Source organism: Trachypithecus francoisi, unplaced genomic scaffold, assembly GCF_009764315.1.
Source record: "Trachypithecus francoisi isolate TF-2019V2 unplaced genomic scaffold, Tfra_2.0 Lachesis_group10, whole genome shotgun sequence".
Taxonomy (NCBI): Eukaryota; Metazoa; Chordata; class Mammalia; order Primates; family Cercopithecidae; genus Trachypithecus; species Trachypithecus francoisi.
In genome coordinates, this window is record NW_022681455.1 from 81484580 (window position 1) to 81504219 (window position 19640).

At 46.7% G+C, this 19640-nt stretch overlaps 1 protein-coding gene across 1 annotated transcript in view; it reads right to left on the reverse strand.

The window, feature by feature from the left end:
* The window catches only part of GTF3C1 (general transcription factor IIIC subunit 1), a 102188-nt gene that overhangs the window by 77287 nt on the left and 5261 nt on the right, over window positions 1-19640 (reverse strand). Inside the window, 4 exon segments of the mRNA XM_033217908.1 lie at window positions 3188-3311; window positions 7928-8024; window positions 12763-12906; window positions 13160-13336. Of these exon segments, the coding sequence (XP_033073799.1) occupies window positions 3188-3311; window positions 7928-8024; window positions 12763-12906; window positions 13160-13336 (542 nt within the window).

Consider the following 19640-nt stretch of genomic DNA (forward strand, 5'->3'; position numbering starts at 1 on the left):
GCAAAAAAACCCTGAAAACTGCCTTCATCTCTTGCCTCCTACGTATGGAAAGTAACTGAAGTGGCACTTAATTAAATTAAATTTGCTCAGCATCTGCTTAGCGCCTACCCTGTTTCAAGCAGACACTGCACAGCCTTTAAAAAGGACATAAAGCATGAAAAGCGTGTGGTCACCACCCTGAAGGAGCTCAAGAGCTAGCTGGAAAGAACTCCAACAGATGAGTAACTGAGCTACAGCGTGCCATGGAAGTGAGGGAAGGACTCACCATGAGCCCAGGTTTCCAGCCGCAGCAGCAGAGAGGTGGGTGACAATGTGGGCAAAGACATCATCCCTCCAGCCATCAGAATGGCTCCTTGTGCATGCGTGTGACAATCTAAACATCCTAACCATCATCATCTTGGTGCCTGCTGCCTTAATCCAGCACAAGGAGCCAAAGCCACCACTGTCTGCGCTGTAAGTCATGCTGATCTTTCTTCTGGAAAGTCCTCTTGTCCCAGCACCAGGCCTCAAGATGATGGAAACCACTCACTGGGCAACGGGTCCTATGCATGAACTTACTTTCAAGGGTCAGGCAAATGACATCCCAGCGTGAAGCAGGCTGCAGGCTACACAGTGGGAAGCAGGTGTCCATGGTGAGAGGGAAAGGTGAGCCCCTCCGAAATGGGGCAGATCCCTCTGCCTAGCTAACTGCTAATAAAGGAATGAAGTTCAATGTTGCCTAATTGCATTTTTACAGAGAAGTTGACAGTCAGACTTTTTAGGTGAAAATTTCTGATTTTTAAATGCCAGCAACAAATTCAACACAAACAAACACTGTGAGCCAAACAAAACACACGGCTAGATTGGGCCTGTGTGTCATCAGCCTGTGGCCCTGCTCTATGTCTACTGTCACCTGTTAAGTCTCACAGTATCCTGGAAAGCAGGTACTATTATCCCCTAGATAATTCAGGTGAGGAAACTGAGGTATACAGAGATCAAATCACTTGCTAAAGGTCACCTTACCAGATAGTGACGGAACAAGAATTCTAACCCAGGGCTGTCTTACTCTCAAGTCCATTCAGGTGTGAGGTGTTAGTTTCAAGTTAGTTTGGTTAAATTTCCAGGGACCTTAGGCTCAGGAGAAGCCTTTCTCTACAGTTGTCTGTCTAGCAAAAAAGGTTCTTTAAGGAACTGAAGTTTCTCCTTAGTTTCTCTTTACTTTAAATATAAATTACTTCTGTCTTTTCCTTAACACCTTTCCTCCAACAGGACAGGAAATAAAAATGATTACTAGCTCCACAGGCCCTGAGTATTTTAGGCATTCAGGCCGTTAGACTTCAAAGTCAAATACTGAGGGATGAGTGCAGTGGCTCACGCCTGTAATCCCAGCACTTTGGGAGGCTGAGGCGGGCAGATCACCTGAGGTCAGGGATTCGAGACCAGCCTGGCCAATGGTGAAACCCCGTCTCTACTAAAAATACAAAAATTAGCTGCTATCATTTCCTGTCCTGTTTTCTTTGTAGTTGAGGGTTTACTCCTCTTATATCCCTTTTCATCACTATGGTGAAGTTTGGGTGGAGTGCAGATAAATGCGTATATTCCAACTATCACCTTTTACTGGAACTCTGACCTGCAGCTTTTAAAATGATTCTGGTTAATCAGGAGGAGTAAAAAGGATGGGACAAAAATCAAGACTAGATAAAAATAAGTGGACTTGGTGTCTCATGCCTATAATCCCAGCATTTTGCGAGGCCAAGGCAGGAGATCGCTTGAGCCCAGGAGTTCAAGACCAGCCTGGGCATGATAGCAAGACTTCGCCTCTACTAAAAATAAAAATAAATTAGCCCAGCATGGTAGAGTGTGCCTGTAGTCTCAGCTACTCATGAGGCTAAGGCAGGAGGATTAGCTTGAGCCTGGGAGATCAAGGCTGTAGTGAGCCATGGTTGTGCCACTGCACTCCAGCTTGGGCAACAGAGAGAGACCCTGTCTAGGAAAAAAATATAATGGAGGCTGGAGTGCAATGGCGCGATCTCGGCTCACTGCAACCTCTACCTCCCGGGTTCAAGCGATTCTCCTGTCTCAGCCTCTGGAGTAGCTGGGGTTACAGACATGCGCCACCATGCCTGGCTAATTTTTTGTATTTTTAGCAGAAACGGGGTTTCACCATCTTAGCGAGGCTGGTCTCCAACTCCCGACCTCAGGTGATCCGCCCACCTCAGCCTCCCAAAGTGCTGGGATTATAGGCGTGAGCCACCGTGCCCAGCCTAAGGAAGGTTTTTAAAGTTTCATAGTCTGTTCCTTAAGTTAACTTTCTTAGAAAGCTCAGATCCTGCCTCTGCTGAGTACTGATTGTTTAACCTTCTGTAAGTTACTCAGCATCTCTTCACTTTAATTTTCTTACATATAAAATGGTGACAATGCCACCAACCTTACAGGGCTAGATAACAAGATCATGCAATACAGAGTAGGCACTTCAAAAAAGGCAGGCTAAAGAATGACAAGTGGCTGGGAGTGGTGGCCCACGCCTGTAATCCCAGCACTTTGCAGGGCTGAGGCAGGTGGATCACTTGAGTCCAGGAGTTTGAGACCAGCCTGGGCAACATATCGAGACTCTGTCTCTACAAAAAAATACAGAAATTAGTCGGGTGTGGTGAGGCTGAGGTGGGAGGATCGTCTGAGCCCAGGAAGCGGAGATTTCAGTGAGCCGAGATGACGCCACTGCACTCCAGCCTGGGCAACAGAGAAAGACACTGTCTCAAAAAAAAAAAAAAAAAAAAAAAAAAAGGGTGAATGTGGTGGCTCACACCTGTAATCCCAGCACTTTGGGAGGCCAAGGTGGGTGGATCACCTGAGGTCAGAAGGCAGAAGTTGCAGGGAGCAGAGATCGCACCATTGCACTCCAGCCTGGGTGACAAGAACGAGACTCTGCCTCAAAAAAAAAAAAAAGATGAACTTGTTTATTTGGCACCATAAAAGTACGATTTTGGAGGACACCACAGAGATGTTTGCTGGAAGTTTGTTCAGCAAACATTTTCTAGGCACTTTTTATATGGACAGTCCTGAGCCAGGCACTGAGGCATAGAGTTGAATAAATATGTGAAATCGTTATGCCACAAGGCAGAATGTGATCGGAGAGAGAGGCTGAAGCTTAGAAGAGAGAAGTGAGAGCCAGCCAGCCAAGGGAACAGAAGCTGAGACTCTGCATTACCTTTCTTTGTCTTACAAGGTCCGCATTCAGGGTGGATCTCTTGCAAGCGAAGAGACACCACCTTGGCTAGTCCAGCGTTCAGCATATACTGGTACAGACGCTTAAACGTCCTTTCACACAGCCCCTGCCAAAACACAATTTAAAGGCTACTATTAGACACAGCAAGATGTCTGAAATGACTAGAAAGTCATGCAAATGAACACAAGTTCAGGACCTGAATTCATTGATTATCTTGAGGTACTAACGAGGAAAGCCTGCCAAGCTACCTTGTCAAGGGACCAAAACAAGGTCCAGAGCAGGATATAAACGATTCTACCTTTTGATTAGAGAGGGGAAAAGAGATTCGCTTCGCCAGATCCTGGAAGGGTATGCAGGGGTGGGAATGAGGCAGGCAGGAGTGGAGGAGTGGAGACTGAAGATTTCATTTGATACCTTTTCATGTTGTTTTGCTTTTTTAACCATGTAAGCGTATTACTAATACAAACACACACACACAGACACACACCCCTGTCCCTCAAAGGCAGTAGACAAAAAGAAAGGGGAAAAAAATAGGTTAAAAAATGTTATAGGCTGGGTGCAGTGGCTGACACCTGTAATCCCCGCGCTTTGGGAGGCTGAGGCGGGCGGATCACTTAAGGCCAGGAGTTTGGACCAGCCTGGCCAACATGCGAAACCCTGTCTCTACTAAAAATACAAACATTAGCTGGGTGCGGTGGCATGTGCCTGTAATCCCAGCTACTCAGGAGGTTGAGGGTGAGAACTGCTTGAACTTGGGAGGCGGAGGTTGCAGTGGGCTGAGATCGCACCACTGCACTCCAGCCTGGGTGACAGAGTGAGACTCTGTCTAAAAAAAAAAAAAAGGAAAAAAAATTGTAAAAATTTACATGTGGTCTGTGAAGTTACAACAGAATAATAATGGGTATTTCCATCTCATCACTCCTATTTTTGCAAGGCTGAAAACCACAATGATCCTAGGAACATCTCCCCTGCAGGGGTGACCAACAGCAGCCTCCAGTGCAGGCCGTGCTTTTAAAATTGATACAATGTTTTTCTTCAAGAAAGTAATTTACTTGCCAAAATTGAAAAGTGAGCGATTTCACATAAAAAAAGACCTAGATTCTGGCTTCTCTTGAAAGGCTAAGATCTGGCAGCCAATGCTAGGACTGTAGCTCCTCACAGCAACAGTGAACAGGAGCCTCGATCAGCTGCTCTTCAGCAGGGCCCACCCGGCTCCAGGGGGTCACAGCCTTTGCGCTCCCCCATCAGAGCCTCCAACAATGAAACTGAAGATCAGCTGCCATTTATCACCATTTTTGTGCTGATTTTCTCTAATGGTAGTTAAGAGGAAAGTTAATTTCTTAAATCTATACTATATCAAAAATTTATTTTACACATGGTCCATTTTGCTTGTGGGTATCACCCTCCTGGGCACTGCTGCCATGTGATTTTGCAGTCCCTGGAGGAGTAAGGCAGGTTACCACGGCTCCCAGTGAAGAAGCGAACAGCAGGAGGCATTCGTGACTGAGAGCTGTTCGCTGAGTCTTACAGGTTTTCTCTTATACCCTGGGGAGAGACAGGGAGCAAATGTCTGTGGGCTGCTGCCGCCACATATGTGTGGTTACCTCCCAGGCTAACCAGCACTCCAGCCCTTGGGTGGCAGGACATATGGCTATCAAAACAATACAGATGACTCACATATGGCTCATTCAAAGCCACTGGCTTGTACATGGCATCTATTGTTAATCTAGCCGTGCCCCCAGCACCAAAAAAAGACCCCATGGAAACTCATCCATCAGATCCCAGCCCTTGACATATGGCACTAAGCCCTGGACCATCCTAAGAGGGGAAGGATGATGTAGTATTTCCTTCTGAGGGGCTGCCATCAATGACTTGCACAATCTGGCCAGCAAAAAGAGAAAGAGGCAGTGAGTCTTCGTACCAAATCCCCCCCAAAGGCAGCATCCATATTCATGGCCTCAGCTTCATCTATAGGCTAATTTTCACTGAATCCTGCTCAGCTCTCTGTGACCCCAATTTCCAGCTGTTGACTAGACATCACCAGGGGAAAGTCATGGAAGATCTTCATACCCAATACGTCCAAAACTCAGATTTGTCCTGTGCCTCCTCTTCACCCAAATCTGCTCCTCTTTCTGACCTCTCTATTTATTTAACTCTCATTCAGCAAATATTTACTGAACATCTACAGGGGGCCAGGTACTGTCTTCATTGTGGAGGCTCACAGTGAGCAAGCAGATGTGACCCCTGCCTCACAAGCCTGCCTTTGCGCTGCCTCGGTGAGCAGCAGCCACTCCAGCAAATGCACTGGCTTCATCTTGAGATCCTCCTTCTTCAAGTCACCTCTACATCCCAGTGCAGGCACTCACCATGTCCTGTTAGTTCCACCTCCAAAATGTTTCTCAAACAATTCCAGCCCTCATGGCCACAACCTCGCCACCTTCTTCCCATCCCCTTCCCTCTACCAGCTCATCTGCCTAGACTGCAATCTCCACCTCCCAGGCTCAAGAGATTCTCTTGTCTCAGTTTCCCAAGTAGCTGGACTGGTGCATACCACCACCCCTGGCTAATAACTTCTTCATTTCTACACGGCCAGCAGCAGTGCATAAGGCTAAAGCTTCAAGGCTAAAGTCCCCACTCCTCAGCCAGCACTCCAGTCCTTTCTGATCCGGCCCCTACCTTCCTATCCAGCCACACAATGTGCCGGCTGCCCTCTGGATTACTGCCCACTTCTAAGTATGTTGCATGGCCTTCCACAACTCATGCCTTTGCACCAGCTCTTCTCCCTTCCCTCAAATGCCACTTTCCTTCTGTCTGTGTGGGGAAAAGCCCAGCTCAACTGTGCTTTTGGCACAGCTCTATGAGGCTTTCCCTAGTTCTCTAAAGAAAGCACCCCTCTCCCTCTACTGGTTTGGCTACATCCTTCCAGGTATGTGTTCACACGCCTACCCTTCTGGTTAGACAGCTCCATGACAGTGTGAGACCTGCTGTCATCCTGGCTAACTTTCACCATCTTATTGTGGAACACAGTTCTAACTCAACATACACACTCCCTGAAGTATTTGTTGAATGAATACGTGAAAGGCTGTCTAGTAATAGTCAAGGCTTGCTGCTAACACAGACCACAGGGCTGACCTGAAACCAGACTAGCCCTGTCTCCCTGCCCCTGAGTGACTTGGTAGGAGGGAGGGTTTCAATCTCCAGAGTCTGCATGGGCTGGACAAGCAACATCAATCCACGCAGTGGCCAGTTATTTGTTTATTAAGCCGGTAGGAAGTTCCTTTGTTTCTGCCAGGGTTTCCTGAGAGGTCTTCTCCGTCTATCTTTGATTTTCTACTCTGGTAAACTCAGACACGCAGAAGTAAAACACTTCTCCCCTACTACAAACAGCATTGCTCATGGAATGACAAAGGGCCCTGCCTCCCTGCCTCGTGTCTGAGAGGTGACAGGAAGCAGGTGGACTGCAGGGGACCCAGCCAGCGCACAACTAGTTCCAGCTAACTGCTGTCAGGAGAGAGGGCAGACCCAGGCTTCTCAGTTCTCGAGGAAGACTGGAAACCTAGATTTTTATGGAAAGTCTCAATTTCTTAAAAAACGCTAGGTCAAATTGATTTTTAACAGACCAAGTCTGGCCCACAAGCCTCCAGACTGTAACCACTGCTTTAAAGAGGCTTAGGCAGGCAGTGAATCTAGCAATGCGGAAGATACCTCCTTTCCCTGTGAACAATGAAATCAGAGACTAGAACTCCACTGATGCAACGCGGGGAAAGAACAAGGACTGTCCTGGTGCCTGTGGTCAGACTGAAGACCACTCATTAGGGGACTAATTACTAGTCACCAAAGAGCTTGACTTCAAATGTTCAGTTTTAAGTTCTGGTTTCACACACAGGGCAATCTTGTTGTCCTTCCATCTCTAACGTTGGCTCTTTCCTGACTTGCACTGAAACCTTCCAATCAGATTGGAAGCAGCACCCCTCCACCTTTCTCCCTCTCACCTTTCTCCCTCTCACGCTCCCTTCACCACAGCCTCTGCTCCAGGGCCCAAAGACAAAGCAGGTCAACAGCTGCCTTCCTCCCTGCATCCTCTCCCCTCCCCCTCAGGACAGCCACTCTGCTATTTCAGTACAAAACCACTGGGAACAAGATCACAAGCTTGATTACAGAAGTAAACCTAAATGCCACGTTTTCCTATTCCGTCTGAACTTTGATAATAGGTCCTAGAATGAACTCCAGGGGAAAAATGGAAATCAGGCAAAGGCAAGAATTTAAATGAAGGACAAAGCACCCTCTCAGTCTAAAAAAAACAGCTGGGCGCGGTGGCTCATGCCTGTAATCCCAGTACTTTGGGAAGCTGAGACATAAGCATCACTTGAGGTCAGGGGTTCAAGACCAGCTTGGCCATCATGGTGAAACCATGTCTCTAATAAAGATACAAAAATCAGCAGGGCATGGTGGCGGGCACCTGTAATCCCAGCTACTCAGGAGGCTGAGGCAGGAGAATCGCTTGAACCCGGGAAGGACACAGTCCATACTCCAACCAGGGCAACAAGAGCGAGACTCTGCCTCAAAAAAGAAAAGAAAAAAACAATAAACAAAGGAAAATCTCATTTGCATCAAATCCAGAATAGGGCGTTGGGTTGCAAATCATTCATCTATGCCTGACAAGACCTCCCGGCTATGGTACAGATCACACCCAGCCCCGCCCGTGGGAAACCCCAGGCTCACCAGCTCTTCCCTCAGCTTTCCCAGCGTCTCTATACAGTTAGTTCGTGTGCTCAGCATGCCCGAAAGCTTCTCCATGAGGATGTCGTATTTGCTCCTCCTGCAAGAAACACCGAGCAATTCGTTTTTTCAAACCTGTTGCTGAAGTCAATATTTACTGCCTGTTTCTTAAAGATGACAAAGCAAGACTTGACTTAATCATTTGACAATAAATGACAGAATCGTTTAGGTCTCAAAGATCATCCAGCCCAACTCCTACCTTCTACAGGTGGAGAGACTGTGGCTGTGAGAGGTTCTTTCATGTCTAAGGCCACCTTTCCAGAGGCAATGTATAGACTAGACTCTAGGACTAAAACTTGCATGACATGACTCTGTAAAACATCTTTCATTTTTACAATACTTTTAAGTTTAGGAAGTATCACACATATCTTCTTACAAATCACTTGGTGAGGGGCCGGGCAAAATCCCAACACTTTGGGAGGCTGAGACAGGCAGATCTCTGGAGGTCAGGAGTTCGAGACCAGCCTGGCTAACATGGTGAAACCCCGTCTCTACTAAAAATACAAAAATTAGTCAGATGTGGTGGCAGGCACCTGTAATCCCAGCTACCTGGGAGGCTGAGGCAGAAGAATCGCTTGAATCCAGGAGGTGGGGGTTGCAGTGAGCCAAGATCATACCACTGCATTCCAGCCTGGGTGACAGAGTGAGACTCCGTCTCAAAGAAAAACAAAAAACAGATCACTTGGTGAGGAAGGATGGGGGTTATTCTACAAAGTTAACAGGCTTTACTGAAGTTCAGGCTGGAGACACAAACCTAGGTCTTCTTTCTCTAAATCGAGTACTCTCCTTACTCACTGCGACGCCACTCTGATCCTGAGGCTCTGGTTCCTGCTCCTGACTACACTGGCGTGGCAGAGGCCACCTTCCATCTCATTTCTGCTGTGAAGCGGATGTCATGATCAATGCTTCCAAGCTAACGGCCAGCAAAGGAAGCTATTTAAAAACACTGAGGGCCTTTGACTGTGTAAGTCTAGGGGGAGCTCAGGGAGGGGTGCAGGGAGAAATCTTGTAGCCAGTTCGGCTGGACAACAGCTTGGCTTGACTTACAGTCCTAGGGGGACGGAGAGCACACGTATGGGATCCAGAGACTGTACCCACTTCCCCATCTGTACTGCCTCTCAATGAATGAAAGAATAAATGGAGGGACAGATGGTTAATGCATATGAGCCACTCTGCATAGGAGGCACTGTGTCACAGCCATTTAATACAAGAGGCAATGGTGGTTCAAAGAGATCAAGTGACTGCCCAGGTGAGGGGCAAAGACGGAAATACAGATCTTGACTTGATCCAGTGTTCTCTCTCCTACACCACAGCTGCCACCCTGTGTTCTTGGCAGAGCACAGGCTACACACAAGTGAAGAGTTTGGTGAGGCAGTTACTTAATCAATGGATAGTATAACCCAATTAAAATGTGAATTCATAAAAGATGCTTCTCTCTAATACTGTACAGTTGGCTCTTGGATAACATGGGTTTGAACTGGTCGGGTCCACTTATACGCAGTTTTTTTTTTCATATTTATTGAAAAAATATTAGAAAATATATATATATATATTAGAATTTTTGGAGATTTGCGACAGTTTGAGAAAACTCAGACAAACTGTATAACATTAGAAATATTGAAAAAATTAAGAAAAAGGTATGTCATTAATGCATAATATATGTGGATACTAGTCTATTTTATCATTTATTACCATAAAATATACACAAATCTATTATAAAAAGTTAATCAAAATTTACGCAACCATTTACAGACCATACATGGTGCCATTTGCAGTGGAGGAAATGTAAACAAACATGAAGATGTGGGATGAAATCAAACCTGCATAAAATTAACTGTAATACAACAGTGTACTACTGTTAATAACTTCGTAGCCACCTCCTGTTACTATTGTGGCAAGATTAAGTGTTGTGAGTATTGGCTTAAAAATGCCATGACAGGCCGGATGCGGTGGCTCATGCCTGTAATCCCAGCACTTTGGGAGGCTGAGGTGGGCGGATCACCTGAGGTCAGGTGGGCGGATCACCTGAGGTCAGGAGTTCGAGACCAGCCTGACCAACATTGTGAAACCCCCGTCCCTACTAAAATTAGCCAGGCGTGGTGGCACAAGCTTGTAGTACCAGCTACTTGGGAGGCTGAGGCAGTAGAATTGCTTGAACCCAGGAGGTGAAGGTTGCAGTGAGCCGAGATCATGCCACTGCACTCCAGCCTAGGCAGCCGAGCAAGATTCTCTTAAAAAAAAAAAAAAAGCCATGTGATGCTCATCAGCTCTGTGTGAGCAGTTCCTCTCTAGTAAATTACTTATTGCAGTAAAAAGTGATCTCTTCTGAGGTCGGGAGTTCGAGAACAGCCTGACCAACATGGAGAAACCCTGTCTCTACTCAAAACACAAAATTAGCTGCGTGTGGTGGCGCATCGCTTGATCCCTGGAGGCAGAGGTTGCAGTGAGCGGAGATCACGCCATTGCACTCCAGCCTGGGCAACAAGAGCGAAACTCCGTCTCAAAAAAGAAAAAGGTGATCTCTTGCAGTTCTCACGTATTTTTCCCCGTGTTTAGTGCAATACCATAAACCTTGACTGACACCATGGGACCCATACAAAGGGCCCATAGTGATGCTGGAAATGCTCCCAAGAAGCTCCCAAAAAGTCATGACACTTCAAGAAAAAGTTAAATTGCTTGACGTGTACTGCAGAGTGAGGTCTGCAGCTGCGGCTGCCCGCCATTTCAGACAATTTATCTTGTTAACGGACAATGTAAACTTATGGTATCAATAAATACGGTACAGTATTGTAAATGTAGTTTCTAAATAACATTTTTTCTCTAGTTTACTTTATTGCAATAATACAAGAACAGTATAACATATGGAACAAAACGTGTTAACTAACTTTATATTATTGGTACGGTTTCTGATCAACAGTAGGCTATCAGTAGTTAAGTTTTTGGGGAGTCAAAAGTTGTATGTAGCTGGGCACGGTGGCTCACGCCTGTAATCCCAGCACTTTGGGAGGCCAAGGTGGGTGGATCACTTGAGGTCAGGAGTTCGAGACCAGCCTGGCCAACATGGCAAAACCCCGTCTCTACTAAAAATACAAAAATTAGCCAGGTATGGTGGCAGGTGCCTGCAGTCCCAGCTACTCGGGAGGCTGAGGCAGGAGAATGGCTTGAATCTGGGAGGCGGACATTTGACAGAGATGCAGCAATGATGATTTTCACCCCTGGAGATCCGCAGTCAATAAAGAGTCTACACACATGCATCAAGCACTTTCTTTAGGCCAACCCATGTGCACTGTAAACTTTAACATTTACATGTAGGCCGGGCGCGGTGGCTCAAGCCTGTAATCCCAGCACTTTGGGAGGCCGAGACGGGCGGATCACAAGGTCAGGAGATCGAGACCATCCTGGCTAACACGGTGAAACCCCGTCTCTACTAAAAAATACAAAAAACTAGCCGGGCGAGGTGGCGGCGCCTGTAGTCCCAGCTACTCGGGAGGCTGAGGCAGGAGAATGGCGTGAACCCGGGAGGCGGAGCTTGCAGTGAGCCGAGATCTGGCCACTGCACTCCAGCCTGGGTGACAGAGCGAGACTCCGACTCAAAAAAAAAAAAAAAAAAAAATTTACATGTAATCATTCCCCCCGCTTTTGGAGGATGCACCTCCCCTCCCCACTATCCCTCATTGCTGCCTACTTCCACCCCAGAGAGCTGCTGGCCAGGTACTAAGGGGCTCAGGGCTTCCTCAGCCAAGGGCTGCTCTTCCCAGGCCCTGCACCAGCTTGAACTTTTCCTATCCTGGCTTCTGCCCCTCCCATAAAAAAGGGCATGAGTTTGTGCAGTGTGGGCTGAGACCTCTGCAAAGTGGTGAAACTTTTCTGTCCCTCATTCCTATGCCAGGTAATTAGCCACCCCAATGGCAAGGATGAAGAAGTCAGAGATAACCTACTCACTCCCCCAGCCTCCCTGGTCCTCAGAAGGGAATGTGCACATTTAACCAGTTTGCTGTATCATCTGGACAACAATATCCCGCTAAAATAGCAATATCACATATCGTTATCGCTTAGCAGAACCTTGCCATCTCGTCCATATAGGTTATTATGGTTGAGCGCTGCAAAACATCCTATTTGAAACTGACATAATTCAACTACAATTCTGCCACTACAACAAATCAAATCTGACTCACTTTTATTTTTACATCTCCCCAAAATGTCACCAAAATGTTAATGGTTCCTATTGTTGGCTGTGAAGTTACAGATTTATTTTTCCTTCTTTTCTGTATAGTTTTCTGGTTCTCTAAACAAGCAGGACTTATTTTCACACACACACACACAAACACACACACACACACACACACAAACAGATAACAAATATCGTTTTTAAAAAAGCTATAGTGATATTCTAATTTGGCTTCTATTATTATTATTTTTTAAGACACAGGGTTTTGCCCTGTCACCCAGGCTGGAGTATAGCAGTGCAATCACGGCTTACTGCAGGCTCAAATTCCGGGGCACAAGCGATCCTCCGACCTCAGCCTCCTGAGTAGTTGGGACTACAGGTGTGCACCACCACGCCCAGCTAATTTTTTATTTTTATAACGTTGCGGTCTTGGTATATTGCCCAGGCTGGTCTGGAACTCTTGGCCTCAAGCGGTTCTCCCACCGCAGCCTTCCAAAGTGCTATGATTACAGGTATGAGCCACCATACCCAGCTGCCCCTACGATTTTTAAAGCATGCTACACATGGCTGCAACTAAAAAACCTAACATTTTGATCACTACAAACCATACCTGTCCACATGAAACCGGTTCAGTAGAAGGAGGATTGAGTGTTGCTGGGCTCCAGTGGGTAATCGAATCACATGGGACTGCATTGTAATCAGCCCGTTTTTGTTCAGAATTTTTCTGTGATAGTGCAGCTTCCCAGCATCAACCCTGGAGGAGAAGAAGAGCCATGTCATTTGCTCTGCTGGTAGCTTTTATCAACGTATAGAGTGTCTCATTTGGACATAAACACCAGAGACACAAACCTCCTGTCCAGCCAATCTAGGAAAACAGTCACTGTGTGACCATGGCCTTGAAACAAAAAGCCATGCCTGGGGGAAGATACCGCAGCAGGCCCCTGCGTTTGGGGTTCAGGGTGCAATGATGTATAATTTAAAGCAGAGAAGCAAATCCTCCCACTTACTTGAAAGCAGTGGTGTGAAGGTCTCGCTGGAGCTCCCCTTGCCACCTGGACCGGCCTAGCCGCTCCAGGATGCAGTAGGAGAAGTCGGGCAGCTTCAGGTCCGGATCCCCTTCCTGGCCTATCAAAGCCCTGTACCGCATGGCCTGGGAGGCAACAATGATCAGTTTCTTCCCCCACCTGCAAATCAGAAACAATTGCATGAAGAAATAAGTTTAACTGATTTTAGGAAAACAGAGATATGAAAAAGAAATGTACAGAATCCTTATTTTCTGCTCCTTCCTAGGAGTTCACAAGACCCCAAAATTAAGCTAAGGAAGTTTTCAGTCTTAGACGTGTAGTGTGCTAAAAAAGACAAAAAGGAGTATAGTGTGCTGAAGGAAGAGGGCCCATCTTATTTCCTTGCTGAAAGCCCTTCAGGGATTGCCAAAGTGCTCAGGCCAAACCCAAATCCTCATCCTGGTCCTCCTGGAAAGCTCTCCATGGCCCAGCCCTCCCTGCCTTGCTCATCTCATCCTCCACGGCTCTGCCCCTCACTCACAGGAGGCTTCCTGTTCCTAAGACAAGCCTCAGGGGTGCTGCCCTTGCTGTTTCCTCGGCCTAGCTGCTTTTCCTCCAGGTCTTTAGGTGACTGATGTCTTCTCATCATTCAGGTCACAGCTCAGTTGTCAACTCCTCAGCCTTTCCAGAAAATGCCAACTAGAGTTCCAGCCCCACCCCCACAATTTCCATATTCTTCATAGCACTTAGCACTCTCAGAAATGACTATATATATATATATTTTTTTTTTTTTGCCAACTTTCTTGTCAGATTCCCTCATTCAAATATAAGAGCAGGCATATTGTCAACCTGTTCAGCAGGACATCTGTAGTGCCTAGAATAATGAATTTGGGTGACAATGGGGCTCTGTGTATATCTGTTAAGTAAATGAACTAGGCTAGTGAGCTGACTGATAAAATAATCTTCAGAGTCAAAAGCCCTGAACGGTGCAATCAGTGGACCCGCAGTCTCATTTTGACTTCACTGTTGAAGGCCAGACCTTGCACAAATCATTTGTTCCTTCTACTAAATTGACATGTGAGAAAGAATGCACCAAAGGAGGCCAAAACCACTTCCGAGCAAGGCATGTGAGGACAGCCCAAGTGAGAAGACTCATTTCTATGCTGACACCTAACAGTCCTTACTGTGCATTCCCCATCACTGATGATGGAGACTCCACCACAGTGCCTGGCCTGCTCAATCTAACATCTTGAGCAAATTAACCTGCTCCATTCACCCACTCTCAGAGTCCAAGCCCTGGCCCTGCAGCTGGGAGATCCCACAAGGATGTGCTGCCGGGGAACCCATCCCTCACTCGCTCCTTGGCATCAAGTTACTCAACTGGAGAAGACTCAAGTTTGAATGTGTCCTCCGAAAGTTCATGTGTTAGAAACTTAATTTCCATTGTAACAGTAGTAAGAGGAAGAACCTTTAAGAGGTGATTAGGCCATGAGAGTTCTGCTCTGCCCTCATGAATACATTAATGCATTTATCATGGGAGTGGGTTAGTTATCTCAGGAGTAGGACGTCCTTGCCAGATGCTGGTGCCATGCTTTTGGACTTTACAGCCCCTTGAACCATGAACCAAACAGACTTCTGTTCTTTATAAATTAACCAGTTTGTGGTATTCTGCTATATCAGCAGGAAATGGCCTAAGGTAGATGATCCCCCTTTCCCAGATGAAGGAGTCACCAAGGGTCCATAAATAAAAGCTCACAGGCTACCAATTCCATTTATTGGGAGCCAACATCCACTCTTTTCAGCCCCAGGATTTACAGATGCCTGGTCACGAGGTCCTTCTGCAGCGCCCCCGACTCAGTAACTCAGTCTGACAGTTTTCCTTCCTTCTTCCCCATACCAGATGACTTTACTTCTACAACTAAGTAGGTACAAAGGAAAAGAGAGGCTGTTTTAACTTCACTGCATCTTTCTTCACATTGTTTGAGACCTGAAATCAGTATTTTGCCTAAGTCACAGAAGCCCATATAGTCCATCTTCAAAAAGAATGTTAGGTTGTGAATATACATGACAGAGAGTTCACTTTATGTATTTGAATTTCACGAACTTAGGACCTATGCTCTTTTGTTCTCAAAACAGGCTCACTAAGTTAAATTGTAAGAGGTCAGTTGGGGGAAAAAAAGTTTGAAAACGGGGCACTGGTTTGCTGCTTTTAAAACATCATTACTCTGACTAGTTTACTATCCTTCACTGTCATGATCCCTATGTTTCTTTTAATTATTGCCAATTAGCTGATTCGATGACTCCTGCTAGTTTTAATTTGCTGACTGTGGTCATCTTACAGGTTATCAAATGCCAATGAAGTATCATGCAAAGTACACCAGTATACCAAAACAAATAAAAATAGTTTCTACCTTCAAGGAGCTCACAGGCTACTGAAGGAGAAAAAAACGTAAAATGAACAATGCTAGTATGAGGTCATAACTTCTCTGACAGAAAGAGGCTCTAGTTGTTGATGGCATAGATGAGGAGCCCTAATTCAAATATGCGTATATAAACAAGAGTGTGTGCACAGGGATTAGGGAAAACGCCTCAAGGAGATGACTTTTTTTTTTGAGACAGAGTTTCCTCTGTCGCCCAGGCTGGAGTGCAGTGGCGCTATCTCGTCTCGCCGCAACCTCTGCCTCCGGAGCTCAAGTGATTCTCCTGCCTCAGCCTCCTTAGTAGCTGGGATTATAAGCACTTGCCTATATGCGGTTTTGCCATGTTGGCCAGGCTGGTCTCGAACTCCTGGCCTCAAGTGATCCACCCCCCCGCCCACCAGCCTCCTAAAGTGCTGGGATTACAGGCGTGAGCCACCGCACCAGGCAAGGAGGTAACTCTTGTATTAGCAGTGAGCTGGATGGATGAGAGAGAGAAGAGGAAGGATACAGAAGCTGCATGGTTACAGAGGCACGAAGAAGCACACCTGCTCCTGGAGGTAAGAGGTGCAGCATGGCTACAAAGTCTGGAGTGTGATACCTAGCAAAAAGCAGAAGGAAAGCTTGAGAGGCCAGCAGCGTCTACATTCCCAATGGCCCTCTGATGCCGTGCTGGGGAGTTCAGATTCTATAACATGGGTCAGGGGTTACAACTTCAAACGTGTATTTCTAGAAGCCGGCTTTGTGCTGGCATATTATAGAACTAAGAGACATAGCAGTGAACAAGAAGGATGGAGTCCCTGCCTTCGAGCACTGTATAATCTAGTGAGGAAACAGTGACATAAACAAACACTTAAAACCATTTTTGGTGCCATAAAGAGTACTATGATGCTGTCTGGGCAATGGAGGACACTTCCAGAGGAGTCAGGTTGAAGCCTGAATGATGTGGCGATGTGAAGATTTGTGGGCAGAATATTCTGGACAGAAGGAACAGCACAAGGATTGCCTTGAGACAGAAAGGAGTCCAGCATGTTGAGGTACAGTGCAGAGTGAAGAAACTGAGGTTGGAGTACTGTGTGGGCAGTGGCAAAATCACATAGAGCCTGCTGGGACCTGATCAGGAGGGCAGGGAGCACACACAAACACAACACGAACACAACCTCATGGTGTATGGAACCGGGCGGTACACAGCCAGCTGAGGGGAACTCTGCCTATAACTCCCTGTAAAAAATTGGTCTCAGTGCAGCTAGATCTTGTGATTTTTCAAGAAAAGCTAGAAATCCAGGTTTTTAAATATTAGCAATGAAATGAAATTAAAAACCGAACAGAATACCATGCTGGGCACACAAAGCTCATCTGTGGGCAGATTTGGTCAGTTTGAAACCTCTGCCTAGTGTGGTCAGGGTACATCCCATTACACTGGGGCCCAGGAGAGTCCCACGTTTATGGCTTGTATAGCCGCATGCATGGAAGTACATCTGACCAGAATAAAGAATGAGGAAAGGCAGTGCTATGGTTTGGATGAGGCTTGTCCATATCAAAACTCATGTTGAAGTATAACTACCAGTAAGTCGGGCGCGGTGGCTCACACCTGTAATCCCAGCACTTTGGGAGGCCAAGGTTGGTGGATCACCTGAGGCCAGGAGTTCAAGACCAGTCTGGCCAACATGGTGAAACCCCGTCTCTACTAAAAATACAAAAATTAGCTGGGCATGGTGGCAGGCGCCTATAAACCCAGCTACTCGGGAGGCTGAGGCAGGAGAATCCCTTTAACCTGGGAGGTGGAAGTTGCAGTGAACCGAGATCATGCCATTGGACTCCAGCCTGGGCGACAAGAGCAAAACTCCATCTCAAGAAGAAAAAAAAAGTTTAATCACCAGCACAGCAGCACTGGGAGGTGAGGCCTAGCAGAAGTTGTTTGGATCATTCGGGTGGATCCCTCATAAACAGATTAATGCCACCTGGAGAAGAGAATGAGTTATTCTCTTGGGAATGGATTAGCTCCAGTGAGAGCGGGTTGATGTAAAGCAAGGATGCCCTCTGGGTTTTGCCGCTCTGCATATGTTCACTGTCCCTTGGACCTTCCACCATGTTATGAGGCAGCACAGAAGTCTTGCCAGAAGCCAGTGCCATGACCTTGAGCATCCCAGCCTGCAGCACTGTGAGCTAAACAAGCCTCTTTTCTTTGTAAATTATCCAGCCTCAGGTATTCTCTTCTAGCAACACACAATACACTAAGACGGGAAGATAAGGCAGGTTTGGGGTGAAGGAGAGTGATGATCACACTGAGTATGCACGGCAGGTTATTGGAATAACACATATGCTGCTTGGGACAGATCTAGGACTAGACAGAGAACCTTTAGAAGCAGTCAATGTGGTTTTTTGTTGTTGTTGTTGTTGTTTTTAAAGAGATAGAGTCAGCCAGGCGTGGTGGCTCACGCCTGTAATCCCAGCACTTTGGGAGGCCAAGGCGGGTGGATCACCTGAGGTCAGGTGTTCGAGACCGGCCTAGCCAAGATGGTGAAACCATGTCTCCACTAAATATACAAAAATAAGTCAGGCGTGGTGGCACACACCTGTAATCCCAGCTACTCGAAAGACTGAGGCAGGAGAATCACTTGAACCTGAGAGGTGGAGGCTGCAGTAAGCTGAGTTCGTGCCATTGCACTCTAGCCCAGGTGACAGAGCAAGACTCTGTCTCAAAAAGAAATAAATAAAAAAAGATAGGGTCACGCTCCATTGTCCAGGCTGGAGTGTGGTGGTGCAATCAACACTCACTGAAGCCTCAAACTCCTGGGCTCAAGCAATCCCCCCATCTCAGTCTCCCAAGTAGCTGGGACTACAGAGTGTGCCACCATGCCCAGCTAGTTTTTTGTTTTTTTAATTTTTTGTAGTGATGGGGTATTGCTATATTGCCCAGGCTAGTCTTTAACTCCTGGCCTCAAGCAATTCTCCTGCCTTGGCCTCCCAAAGTGCTCGGATTACTGCTCAGCCCACCAGCCAACATTTAAGTGGTGGAAGTTAGGTGAATCCACAAATAAGCTGGTGAGGAATGGCAAGGAAAGTAGAAAAACAAATTAAGGCAGGAGGCCACTGGCACAAAAGCTTTGAGTCCTTAATAGCGTAGCAGGGTCAAGAACATTAGGGGCCTAACAGTGTTCATGGCTTATTAACTGGGATCTTAGAGGATAAAATTGTGAAGTGATAGTCAGGAATTAGGACTATAGTGGGCAAAGGAGTGAAGGGGAGGTGAAGAGGGAGAAAGAGTGAATGGGGCTGATTCATCTAAGAATCAGCTGCAGAGTCAAAGAGACAACCAGTTACAAGGCAGTTGAGGTCAAGAGAAGGTTCTTCTGTGAGATGCGTAAACTGTGTTCATGTGCTGAAGGGAAAACTTCAGTAGAAATCAAGGACAGATGGGGCAGTGGCTCACACTTGTAATTCCAGCCATTTAGGAGGCTGGGGTGGGAGGATTGTTTGAGCCCAGAAGTTTGAGATCAGCCTGAGCAACACAGCAAGACCCCGTCTCTACAAAAAATAAAACTTAGCTGGTTGTGGTGGTATGCGCCTGTGGTCCTAACTACTCAGTGGGGAGGTGGGAAGATCTCCTGAGCCCAGGAGGGCAATGCTGCAATGAGCTGTGATCACACCACTGCACTCCAGCCTGGGCAACAGAATGAGGTTCTGTCTAAAAAAAAAAAAAAGAAAGAAAAAGAAAAAAGAAAATCAAGGACAAAGATGAGCTAACTAAGAGGTGGGAACGAGAGGGGTAGAGGGAGCTGGGCTGGGGGGAGAAGGAGGAAGGGAAGCATCCAGATCACAGCCTCAGACAGGGCCACCATTTCTCACCTCCTCCGAGATGAGAGTAAACAGGGAAGAAATGTGGAAAAGTCTGCAAGTCAAGGAAGAAAGTGGAAATTAGCAGAGTTCACATTGCCCTGTGAAGTACGAAGGAAAGCAGGAATGGGGTTAGGTGCTTGAAAAATGATCATCTGGATTAGACACTCTGGGGAATTGGGATACTGACTGAGGATTCACAAGAGAACGGCTGGGCAGCACAGGGCCCA